Source organism: Podarcis melisellensis (assembly GCF_964234715.1).
Source record: "Podarcis melisellensis genome assembly, chromosome: 17".
In the NCBI taxonomy this organism is placed as follows: Eukaryota; Metazoa; Chordata; class Lepidosauria; order Squamata; family Lacertidae; genus Podarcis; species Podarcis melisellensis.
The window spans coordinates 19,683,402-19,695,452 of NC_138534.1; the positions used below are offsets into that span (position 1 = coordinate 19,683,402).

Here is a 12,051-nt window from a genome sequence, read left to right on the forward strand (position 1 = left end):
GGCGACGCGGCGTTGTTGCCGGAAGTGCCTCCCGCAGGAACTTCCGGTGGGACCTTGTAGTAGAAGCCGGAAGTCCAGGCTGAGACGGGTCAAGGATGGCTCTGTGGCTGCCGCGCTCCCGGGAGCTGCGCGCGGGGCAGCAGGAAGACCGCGTCCCCCGGCCAGGCGCTCAGGTACAGCCGCTCCTCCGGCAAGAGACGCCGAGAGGCTCCTGGGAGGACTCCCTCCCCTTCTCCGAGAGGGGCGCTCGCAGGAACGGGGCAGCGGGGGGGTCCGGTTTCTTCACCTCTCTTGGTCGGTGGCGTCGCTCGAGGTGCCTTGGCGGGCTTGGCTGCTGATCTCTCCTTATCCCCCCCCCCCCGACTTCGTCACTTTGGCCGTCTCCCTGCCCCCCCCCCTGGAGACTGAGGGTTGCCCCCTGTCCTGGATAATACAGGATTATTAGAAGCATGTTGTTGTTTAGTCGTGTCCGACTCTTCGTGACCCCATGGACCAGAGCACACCAGGCACTCCTGTCTTCCACTGCCTCCCGCAGTTTGGTCAAACTCATGCTGGTAGCTTCGAGAACACCATCCAACCGTCTCGTCCTCTGTCGTCCCCTTCTCCTTGTGCCCTCAATCTTTCCCAACATCAGGGTCTTTTCCAGGGAGTCTTCTCTTCTCATGAGGTGGACAAAGTATTGGCGCTTCAGGATCTGTCCTTCCAGTGAGCACTCAGGGCTGATTTCCTTCAGAATGGAGAGGTTTGATCTTCTTGCAGTCCATGGGACTCTCAAGAGTCTCCTCCAGCACCATAATTCAAAAGCATCCATTCTTTGGCAATCAGCCTTCTTTATGGTCCAGCTCTCACTTCCATACATTACTACTGGGAAAACCATGGCTTTAACTATACGGACCTTTGTTGGCAAGGTGATGTCTCTGCTATTTAATTAGAAGCATAGCTGTCAACTTTTCCCTTTTCTTGCGAGGAATCCTATTTGGAATAAGGGAATTTCTCTTTTAAAAAAGGGAATTCGTTGACAGCTATGATTAGAAGCTCGGTTCTGCCCTGGTCGGTCCTGGAAGGATTCCTTTAAAAAGTCCCATATGCTCAGACACTTTGTTCCTGTTCATTGGGGTATATAGGAAGTCCAGAGCACTTGTTGTTTTATGAAGAGGCACGTAGTGAGACTATTGATCCCCTGCTGGTGAGGCTTGCTGACCTCCCGGAAAAGCAAAAAATTGACCTTTTCCTGTTAGGCAAAGATCATAAGATGACCCGGATGGTTGCCAGATTCTGTGTACAGATCTGTAGGCGCAGACCATCCCCCGACCCAAACTAGTTCGTTAAGAAAATCCCCAAACTCGGTTCCATGGGTGACACTGGGTCATCTCTTTGTGGTAGCTTAACTTAAAGTTTTAAGTGTCTATGCGCTTATCGCATTTATAAATTTAAAATTTATTGTTGTACATGGTTTTAAATGTTTGCTTTCCTTCTGGGATTGTACCCCCACGTGTGTTTTATAAGCTGGTCTCTGACTGTAATAAAAAATTTATCTACAGGATTATTGTTATTATTATCCCGCATTTCAATGTGAAAGTGCCACGTCCTGGAGAGTTTTGTCCTGTGTTTCAGGTCTCCTCTCTCTTTCTGTGCTAAGTTCGGGATCCTCTCCCAATGCATGCGTGTGAAAGGTTGTGTATTTTAAGCTCTGGGCAGGCAAGCACCTGCAGAGTTACAAATCCATGGTTGTGTGCATAAGAGAGAGGGGGAGAGAGAGAAATTGCATCCTGTAATGGGTTGCTTTGAAGTCGTTTCAGCGAAAAAATGCCCCCCTTTATTTTGCCAGAACAAAGGTGGTGAAATGGGATTTGGTTCAGTGAGGTTTGGTCCCAGGGAAGGCTCTGCCATTAGAGTTTACTGTTGCTTCTTGGGTTGATGGGAGAATTTCTCCAGGTGACCATTCCTTTCATTCATTCATTTTGTGGGGCTGCCCTTTCATAGAAAGCTCTTACATTTTATTTTACTGCTTCATGTGGCCATGGAATAAAGTTTCTAATGTCAAATATCCATTAAGACACACTCAGTCAGTAGAACATGAGACTCTTCATCTCAGGGTCACGGGTTTGAGCCCCACATTGAGCAAAAGATTCCTGCATTGCAGGGGTTTGGGCTACATGACTCTTCTGGTACCCTACAATTCTATGATTTGTCATCTTTCTAGTCCATGTGCTGCCTTGACTAAAATAGGGTGTTGCCATGAAAACTCATGCCATTAAACAAATTATATCTCAGTTGTATTGCAGCCACGTTTTATATGGAACTGGACCACCTGCTGTATTTTTTATTGAGGGGGTTTCAAATTAAAACTTTACAGCAATATATCAAACATAAATCATAAAAACAACATTCCAAGGAATCTCCTGAACTTCCATCCTCCCTTTTGTGAGTCCTATTATTAATCATGTCCTCTTGCATCTTTTATGATGATCTAAATCTTTTAACATCTCCATTGTGTTCAGAATTCACCCTTAAACTACAAGTGATATTCCAATCCTACTAACGATTTTAACCATGGGTAGGCAAACTAAGGCCTGGGGGCTGGATCCGGCCCAATCGCCTTCTAAATCTGGCCTGCGAAAGGTCCGGGAATCAGTGTGTTTTTACATTAGAATGTGTCCTTTTATTTAAAATGTATCTCTGGGTTATTTGTGGGGCCTGCCTGGTGTTTTAACATGAGTAGAATGCGTGTTTTTATTTAAAATGCATCTCTGGGTTATTTGCGGGGCATAAGAAGTTCATTCCCCCCCCCAAAAAAATGTAGTCCGGCCCCCCACAAGGTCTGAGGGACAGTGGACTGGCCCCGTGCTGAAAAAGTTTGCTGACCCCTGATTTTTAACTGTTTACAATGGTCTTTAAGATAAGTTATAAATTTTCCCCATTCCTTATTAAAATTTCAGTATTCCTGATTTCTGATTCTTCCAGTCATTTTAGCCATTTCAGCATAGTACATCAACTTCATCTGCCATTCTCTGGTAGGAACTTTACCTTCTTTCCAATTCTGGGCCAATTGACCCATCTGCTGTATTCTTTGAGACCTACATCAAGTAACCACTAAGGGCTGAAGCCATGCAGCTGCTTCGAACACATGTTTGCTTAGAAATAAACCCCTGTGTGTTCTTTTGAATGCATTCCTAAGTAAGCATGCCTAGGATTTCACACTTACCTGGGAGGAACCCCATTGAACTCAGTGGACTCTGCTGGATGGTACTGTTTGTTTCATAGGGCAATTGGGAGTACTTAATATGGGTTAGTAACTTTTTAGTACAGCCAGTTGTGAAGGATGAAACCTTCCTTTCTTCTGGCAGGGAAACCAAAAGAAACCAGGCTAACAGAGGTAGGGTGGAATGACCTGTTACTCCTACACCACTTCATTCTCATCCTATTCCACTCACCTTTATGCAATCCCTTGTCTCCTAAGCCTGTCAGGTAACTTAGTACTGGCATGGAAAAGCAACAGGCTGTCAGAGTGGAGGGATCAGTCACTCCATGCCTCTACCCACCAGTCTGCTTTGCAGAAAGCATTTGTTTACTAGTGTGTTAAGAGGTAGTAGTAGTAATAATAATAATAATTTATTTGTACCCTGCCCATCTAGCTGGTTTTCCCCAGCCACTCTGGGCAGCTTCCAACAAAGACCATAAATACACTAAAATGTCACACATTAAAAACTTCCCTGAACAGGGCTGCCTTCAGATGTCTTCTGAATGTCAGGTAGTTTATCTCTTTGACATCTGGTGGGAGGGCGTTCCACAGGGCGGGAGCCACTACCAAGAAGGCCCTCTGCCTGATTCCCTGTAGCTTTGCTTCTCGCAATGAGGGAACCGCCAGAAGGCCCTCGGCGCTGGACCTTAGCGTCCGGGCAGAATGATGTGGGTGGAGATGTTCCTTCAGGTATACTGGGCCGATGCCGTTTAGGGCATTAAAGGTCAGCACCAACACTTTGAATTGTGCTCGGAAACGTAGTGGGAGCCAATGTAGGTCTTTCAAGACCAGTGTTATGTGGTCTCGGCGGCCGCCCCCAGTCACCAGTCTAGCTGCCACATTCTGGATTAGTTGTAGTTTCCGGGTCACCTTCAAAGGTAGCCCCACATAGAGTGCATTTCATTCAGTAGTCCAAGCGGGAGATAACTAGAGCATGCACCACTCTGGCGAGACAGTCTGCGGGCAGGTAGGGTCTCAGCCTGCGTACCAGGTGTAGCTAGTAGACAGCTGCCCTGGATACAGAATTGACCTGCACTTCCATGGACAGCTGTGAGTCGAAAATGACTCCCATGCTGTGCGGTCCTGCAGGGGCACAGTTACCCCTTTCAGGATCAGGGAGTCCTCCACATCAGTCCCCCAAGAACAGTACTTCTGTCATGTCAGGATTCAACCTCAATCCATTAGCCACCATCCATCCTCCAACCGCCTCCAGACACTCACACAGGACCTTCACCGCCTTCACTGGTTCTGATTTGAAGGAGAGGTAGAGCTGGGTATCATCTGCATCTGATAGCTATGGAGGGGGTGGGTTTCTTCTTCTCTGTAGTCAACAGAGAAGTATAGTCTGCTATCTTTTTAAAAGCTTAGTAACTTTTGAGGGTTTATTCCCAAAGTTGTTAAAAGCATCCTTTAACTGCCTTCTTGCTATTTTTAGTGCATTTTTATGTCAAGATTTCAATGCTATTAATGATAGTGACTCCAGACCCAATGAGTGATATTTATTTTGGAATAATGTAAATGTCATCTCACCCCTGGAATGAGGATAGACCTGCATTTGTGGAGCAGGTTAACCTGATCAGCTTTGCTTTGCCAAAACTTTTTAATGGGTCAAAGCAAATACAGTGGTACCTCGGGTTAAGCACCTAATTCGTTCCGGAGGTCCATTCTTAACCTGAAACTGTTCTTAACCTGAAGCACCACTTTTGCTAATGGGGCCTCCCACTGCTGCCGTGCTGCCAGAGCACGATTTCTGTTCTCATCCTGAAGCAAAATTCTTAACCCGAGGTACTATTTCTGGGTTAGCGGAGTCTGTAACCTGAAGCGTCTGTAACCTGAAGCATCTGTAACCCGAGGTACCACTGTATCGGCCTCATGCTGCCTCTTATTTTTATTTCTGGCATATTTACTGAACTGACCAGCTCTGAGGGCTCTTGGAGTGCCTCACAATTAAAGATAAATGTATCAAAATATAAAACCGTAGAGGCAAGAAAAGACAACATAAAGCCTTGTAATTAAATAGATTTGTTGTAGCTTTAAGCCCCTGAGAAGCACAATTGCAATGGAGACCTGTGAGTTGTGATGGTTGTATCCAAATTTGCCCTGCACTAGCAGAAAAGACTTAAGTGTGTTCAATATTATTATTATTTTCTCCTCCTCCATGCTATCTTCTGCATGCCCTCACAATCTGCTTTGTTTTCTTCCTGTCCTATAGCTCTCCAGAGCAGATTTTGAGGGTTGCGTCTGGGAGGAGAAATATCCTTGACTGAACAGAAGTCCACTTGCCCAGTGTTACATTCCACCCTGAGCGTTTATATGTGGGGAATGAGGACCCAAGGTTGCACATTTTTCTAGGTCTTTGCTTAGATACAAAGTACTCCTCTTATGTATTGGTTATGTATACAATCCATTGGGCAAGCATGCGTTTGAAAAATACTCTTCATTCGTCTACACTCTACAGACTGTGTGTAAATTCTGTCTGTTTCATTCCCGAATAATCAAAAGGCTTTCTTTCTTAACGCAGATTTATGACGGGATTGAACTGGCTTGTCAGCAGCAAAAGGAGTTTGTAAAGAGTTCTGTGGAGTGCAAATGGAATTTAGCAGAAGCCCAGCAGAAACTTGGCAGTTTAGCTTTGCACAACTCTGAGTCCATGGACCAGGAAAATGCCAAAGCACAGACTGAAGCTGCAGAGTTGAAATGGAGGGAGGAAGAATGGCGGCGGAAGGAGGAGGTGTTAAGGCAAAAGGAAAGACAGGAGCTGTGGAATACAGATTTTGTTAGTAAAGAGGTATTTAATAAGGTATGGAACAATTCAGATTGCCTAAAACCAAGACACAGCCACAAAAGATGCATAGAAGCTGCAGAGCACTTTTAAAGGAGTTAGGTAACACATGTTACTATTGTAATGTATCTGAACGCTGTCCAATGCCCACAGTTCTGCCAGTACAGTCATACCTTGGGTTGCAAACGTGATCCGTGTCGGAGGCATGTTCGCAACCAGCAGCACCACGTCTGCACCAGTGCGTGACGCGATGCTGCACATGTGCGTGACATCATTTTGTGCTTCTGCGCATGTGTGAGCGCCAAAACCCAGAAGTAACCTGTTCCGGTACTTCCAGGTTCGGCACAGTCCGCAACCCAAAAACACACAACCCGCAGCATTCATAACCCAAGGTACGACTGTATTAATTTCAGTTGTTTTAGGCACATCTAACTCAGTATAGGAGTGAGCTGCTAAAAGTTCTTGTTCTGCTGCATCCCAGAAATCATCTCGAAGAGTGCTGCTGTGGGTATTCAGATTCCAAACAATGTATTTCGTATCAGAGAAGCGAGGTATGTTTCACAAGTCAACTAAGCTTAGACTGCTTTGAGTTAACTTGACTTGTTCCTATTGACTTTTCGTAGGTAGACTTAATACAGACTCTACCCACCTGAGAGTAAGCCCCATTGAATTCAATTGGACTCCTGAGTAGGCATGGTTAGGATTGCATGGTTGAACTGGTGGGGCAAATGAATGATTCAAATTCAGACTAAATAGTTAATGGGAAAGCTACTCTGGAATTTTAAATAGCACGTTTGCTAGGTCTTTAAAATTCAAGCTCTTATGAAATAAAAGCTGCAAAGACGTTATGCACAACCTGAACTAGGAGTAATTTGCAAAGGGTCTGATTTTCCTCACAACCTGCCCTCCAAAATAGTTTCTTCTCTGAACTGAGTTATTTGGGAAACTGCTGATCAGCTGCTAAAGGCTGCATTCACACAACACGTAAATCTGTCTTCTTGCGGCTGAGCAAAGCTAAATGTGTTGTCTGAATCAGGAGCTGTAACCCAGATTTATTCTTGGCTATAGCTCATGGTTAGCGAGGAAAGCGCTTAACCACAAGTCCTTGTTCATATAACACGCTAAGCCAAATCTTGACTTAGTTTGATGTGGTGCAGCAGCAAGGAGGATTGTGGAGGAGCCGATGGTTGCTTTAACATGCCATGCAAACCATACCTGTTTGTGATCTGGAATGATCTGTCTTCTGCAACAGATACTCTTGACATCTTCCACTGATAAGTGACTCCTGAACAATTGCAGCTTTGTAATAATTTCTTGCTATGTATTGTGATGGGGTAGATAATTAATCAACACTGAAATTCTGTTTGCCAGAGTTTTATTAATCAAATGAAAAGGAAAGAAACGGAAGATGACGCATCAAAATCATTCATGCAAAAACATGAGCAGAAGATTAGGCATTTTGGTAAGCTTATATTTGGTTATTTTTCTTAGCCTCTGTTGATCATGAGCTGTAACATCACACCAGCACTGTATATTCACATTTTAGAAAGCGAGGCAATTTGCTTTACGTCCTTAGGATTCTTGGGCTTGCATTTTATATGGTAGTAATGCCATCCTTAGGTGACTGAGCTGAATCCTATGAGAATCAAACCACTGTTAAATTCATAGTTGGGGGGCGGGGGACCACAGCATGGCTAACTTTTATGGTGATTTCATAGACAACTTTGAACTCAAGTTGCATAAGACCATTTTTTAATTTGAAAAAGAACTATTTTGGTTGCATCTCATTGTTTTTCCAGGCATGTTGAGCAGATGGCTTGACAGTCAGAGATTTCTCTCTGAGCACCCATACCTTGTCTGCGAAGAAACAGCTCAATACCTCCTTTTATGGTGCTTCCACCTAGAAGCTGAACAGGTATGATTTACATGCCATTCTACTTTGAAATGGAGAAAGGTGTACAAATAGATCAGTTTCTGGTTTTATCCTTCCATCTGGTTCTAGACATCAAGACTGTTCTGAAACCTAGAATGCTCTGGTGAGGACGCGTAGCCTATCACTGCATGATAATGTCATCTTATCTGCTAGACTGAACCATCAAGAAATCAGCAGAGGGTAAAATGAAGGTGTAATATGACCTCGCTATCCCTGCACTAATAAACATATCTTCTCTTTCATTAATCTGTGGAGGGAAAGATATAGTCTCAAATAAACTACATGCTGAGATTCCACAAACAATAAGTACATTTTTTTAAGGCGGTCTTTTGCCCTGAACTCACAGCTAGGTTTATTATTGTCCTCCTGCAAGCTGTGAACTGGCTTTCTCAAGCAAGCATCTATCTGCCAAGGAAGTTTTTCATTTTGAAATTGCACCATGATAGCTGCAGCTCCTCACGGCATTGACCCACCCTTTGCTTTGCTGCTGCTCTTAAAAGGTGATTCACCTCTCATTCAATTGTGTTAGATCGTACTTTTAAAATTAATGCCAGCCATGGGGGCACTTGGAGAGGAGAGTGCTCCTGGTGCTACAAAGCCCAAATGGGCAGCTGCTTGTTTAGCTTTCTCACTCAGCTCAGTGCCATAGACACACCTTTATTTTAAAATATCTTTGTTAACTTGCAGATTTGGTTCTTTTGGTCTCATTTGCTTTGTTTGTCACACCCTGAGCTCTTTGGAAGAGTGTGATTTGAATGGCTTCCATATGGTTCTTCGGTAATCTACTCCAGCAGTTTAAGATGCCAAACTTGCTTGGCTTCAGACAATACCAACCAAACTATTATGGGACAGCAAATCATTTCTGTCTACAAACCTAAGACTTTGCAACTTGATAAGAGTTTGATCTACCTATGGGCCTATTAAGTTTTTGCTTTACCCTACGTCAAGGGTGGGGAAACCAGCTTTCTAGAAGTTCATGGCCATCTCTGATCATTGGATATGCCAGCCTGGGGAATGATGGGAATTAGACTGAAGAGCCACAAGTTCCCCATCCCTGCCTTGTGTTTTTCTAATAGCAGATCTTCCTGTACACCTGCTGTGAGCCAATGGCTTCAGATACGGTTTATTTTTATCTATATGTAAAAGTAGGAATTGCAAAGAGATTAAAATGTGTAGGTACCTTGCATTCCTTCCCACGGACCCTTGGAAATCTCCCTATCTCTGAGAACTGACTCTCAAAAGGCTTGTTGTGAGATTCGTGAGACTCAGCTTTGCAACAATAAGCCATAACTAGGGCTGGGAGATATAGCTATATATTGTCCAAAACTGGTTTGACGTCAATATCATGATTTGGTTTCATAATTTTTGACCTGGGAATATATTGCAAATCATGGTGTGTGTGTGCTTTGCAAAAATCACAATGTGGGGGAAATTTCAAAGCCAGCCAAGGCTTCTCTCGATTCCTGCAGCCTCTGTTGATTTTGCCTGCTCAGTTCTTCCCTGCCTCCAACAAGAGGCAGCAAATCACAAAAGTGGGCGCTGGCAAAAATCACAATGCAGGAAAACCCGTGAAGCCAGCCAATGCCTTTACATGGCTCCATCCTTATTTCAGACAACGTACTGTATCGGTATATTGCGATGTTCAGCTGGTGATATATTAACGCTGTGGAAAACCAGATATCGCCCAGCCCTAGCTATAACATAAGCTTAATTACAGCTAGCCGTGTATAGCTACACACACACACACACACACACACAACCATAAAGGGGATATGTTGTTGGTTCCTTACGTATTGATTTCACCTTATTTTCAGAAAGGGGCTCTGATGGAACAAGTAGCTCACCAAGCAGTGGTAATGCAGTTTATTATAGAAATGGCCAAAAGCTGTAACGTGGATCCACGAGGATGTTTTCGTCTATTTTTCCAAAGAGCTAAAGTAAGTTGGGCTTTCTTTGTGTATGTTTTTAATTGTGTTTTATAAACTAGAATAATGTTATACAAATAAGTATATCAAGTTTTCTCATGTCATAAAGGTAAAGGTACCCCTGCCCGTACGGGCCAGTCTTGCCAGACTCTGGGGTTGTGCGCCCATCTCACTCAAGAGGCCAGGGGCCAGCGCTGTCCGAAGACACTTCCGGGTCACGTGGCCAGCGTGACATCGCTGCTCTGGCGAGCCAGAGCTGCACATGGAAACGCCGTTTACCTTCCCGCTAGAAAGCGGTCCCTATTTATCTACTTGCACCCGAGGGTGCTTTCGAACTGCTAGGTTGGCAGGCGCTGGGACCGAACAACGGGAGCGCACCCCGCCGCGGGGATTCGAACCGCCGACCTTTCGATCGGCAAGCCCTAGGCGCTGAGGCTTTAACCCACAGCGCCACCCGCGTCCCTCCTCATGTCATAGTATATCACAAAAATAGCATAATAAATGTGGGAAAATATCTGCAAAATATTAGTGGTCAATGTCTGAGTTCTTGGTTTATGAATTGGTTTAAACAATTAGGAAGAAGAAGAAGAAGAGGGGGAGAGGAGAGTGGCAAGTGGGGTGGGGTCAAGTGGTTATGCTTCTATTATTCTACTTGGGGGGTTGTATGGGTTCTCTTACTATTCACTTCTTGTATTTCCTTGGTGGTGAGAGAGGTTGGGTGTGGTTGGTTGTCTGTGGGTAAGTTGGGCTTTCTATTTAGGGTGGAGCATGCTGAATAGTTTTGAGGAATCCATTCAATCCCTAGCAGAAGGTTCGTTTTAGATGTTCAAATGCCTTGCCAAAGGGATGACTCCATGCTGTGGTGGAAAGTGGACTTTGTTGTCCTTTTTCTTCCACGCCTCAAGAGCTTTGTAACCAAAGCCAATGGATACTGTCACCCGTGGATTTTTGCTTCACTCCCCAGCCATGCTTTAAAGTGGTAGAAATCTTAACCGGCTGCCTGGTTCTTACTTTTAAAGAGTGTTTGTATACAAATAAGAACTCTGATATTTTTTATTCTTAATAATGATGATGATGATGATGTCTATACCCCTTCCATCTGGCTGGGTTGTCAACATCTAGTATCTCACATCTGATTATCACAACATAGAGGACAGAGAATGTGATTCTGTGCTAAAAACCCTAATTCCATAATAATGCCCAAGTGCTAAACACGTTAACACGGGAGAGGGTCCAGTTTATTGTTTCAGAAACGAGAGAAAGAAAGTTTGGAAACTGGTTAGAAATAGAAGTACAATGTGAACTGGTGGGAAGCTGCTGAAAACTGCAAAGAGACAGTATTTATCACAATGGACCATTGTTATTTTATTTATTTATTTATTTTTCAGTATGCTAAAGAAATTTATTTCATTTTTAAAGGGGATGGGGAAGGGATGTATGTAGGAAGATACTCTCGGGAGATTTATACCTTTACAAAATGAAAAATGTACATTTGTGGGGGGGGGGGTTACAAACCAATTCAACATATTCCACCGGTGAGAGAAGTGCAGCAGTGCCAACTTGGCAGGAGTGTCCAGCTCTTCTGCCCCGCATGCCACTGGCACCCAAAGCTCATCCCGTGTCCCATCTCCTCATCCCACTTGGCAGCGGCGGGCAGCTTCATGTTTCGCCACATGAAAGAACATGGAACACAAGGAACATGGAAGCCTGCAGTAACCGGCCCAGCCTCTGGAAGTGCTGTTCTGTGTATGGCAGGAGAGACTCCACAGCTGCTTTGATCCCTTTGTATTGCAAGAGGCTCTCTGGCGTCTCATGCTTGAGGAGGGTTTCCACCACTGCCTGAGCCTCAAGGTAGTTCCGCGAGTTTGTGTTCCACGTGATGGAAAACTTCAGCACAGCCTCCCTTTTCTTGTTTCCGCTGGAGTCTTCTTTTGCTTGCCACGCCTGCGGGCTCTCTTCTGGCCAACGCTGCCAATGACAGATCTTAAAAACATGGGGTCGGTGAGATTTGGCAATCTCAGCACCTTGCGCCTGCTGGACCTCCTGAGCGGAGCGGGTTGTGTCTTGCTCCTCGTGAAGTAGGGTGAAATGTGAGGAGTGTTGCAAGCCGGTGCAGAGGTGGAAGGTCTGGCCGAGATGGTAGAGCCCGGCTTCTCTGTCAGGGGCTTCT

The 12,051-nt window shown here is 44.8% G+C and overlaps 1 protein-coding gene across 1 annotated transcript in view; it reads left to right on the forward strand.

Annotated features, from left to right (window-relative positions):
• The window catches only part of CDC37L1 (cell division cycle 37 like 1, HSP90 cochaperone), a 22,197-nt gene continuing 10,146 nt past the window's right edge, over nucleotides 1–12,051 (forward strand). Inside the window, exons 1-5 of the mRNA XM_081894698.1 lie at nucleotides 1–173; nucleotides 5,763–6,041; nucleotides 7,395–7,485; nucleotides 7,823–7,938; nucleotides 9,771–9,893. Of these exons, the coding sequence (XP_081750824.1) occupies nucleotides 96–173; nucleotides 5,763–6,041; nucleotides 7,395–7,485; nucleotides 7,823–7,938; nucleotides 9,771–9,893 (687 nt within the window). The 5' untranslated portion in view covers nucleotides 1–95. The remainder of the gene's footprint in view (nucleotides 174–5,762; nucleotides 6,042–7,394; nucleotides 7,486–7,822; nucleotides 7,939–9,770; nucleotides 9,894–12,051) is intronic.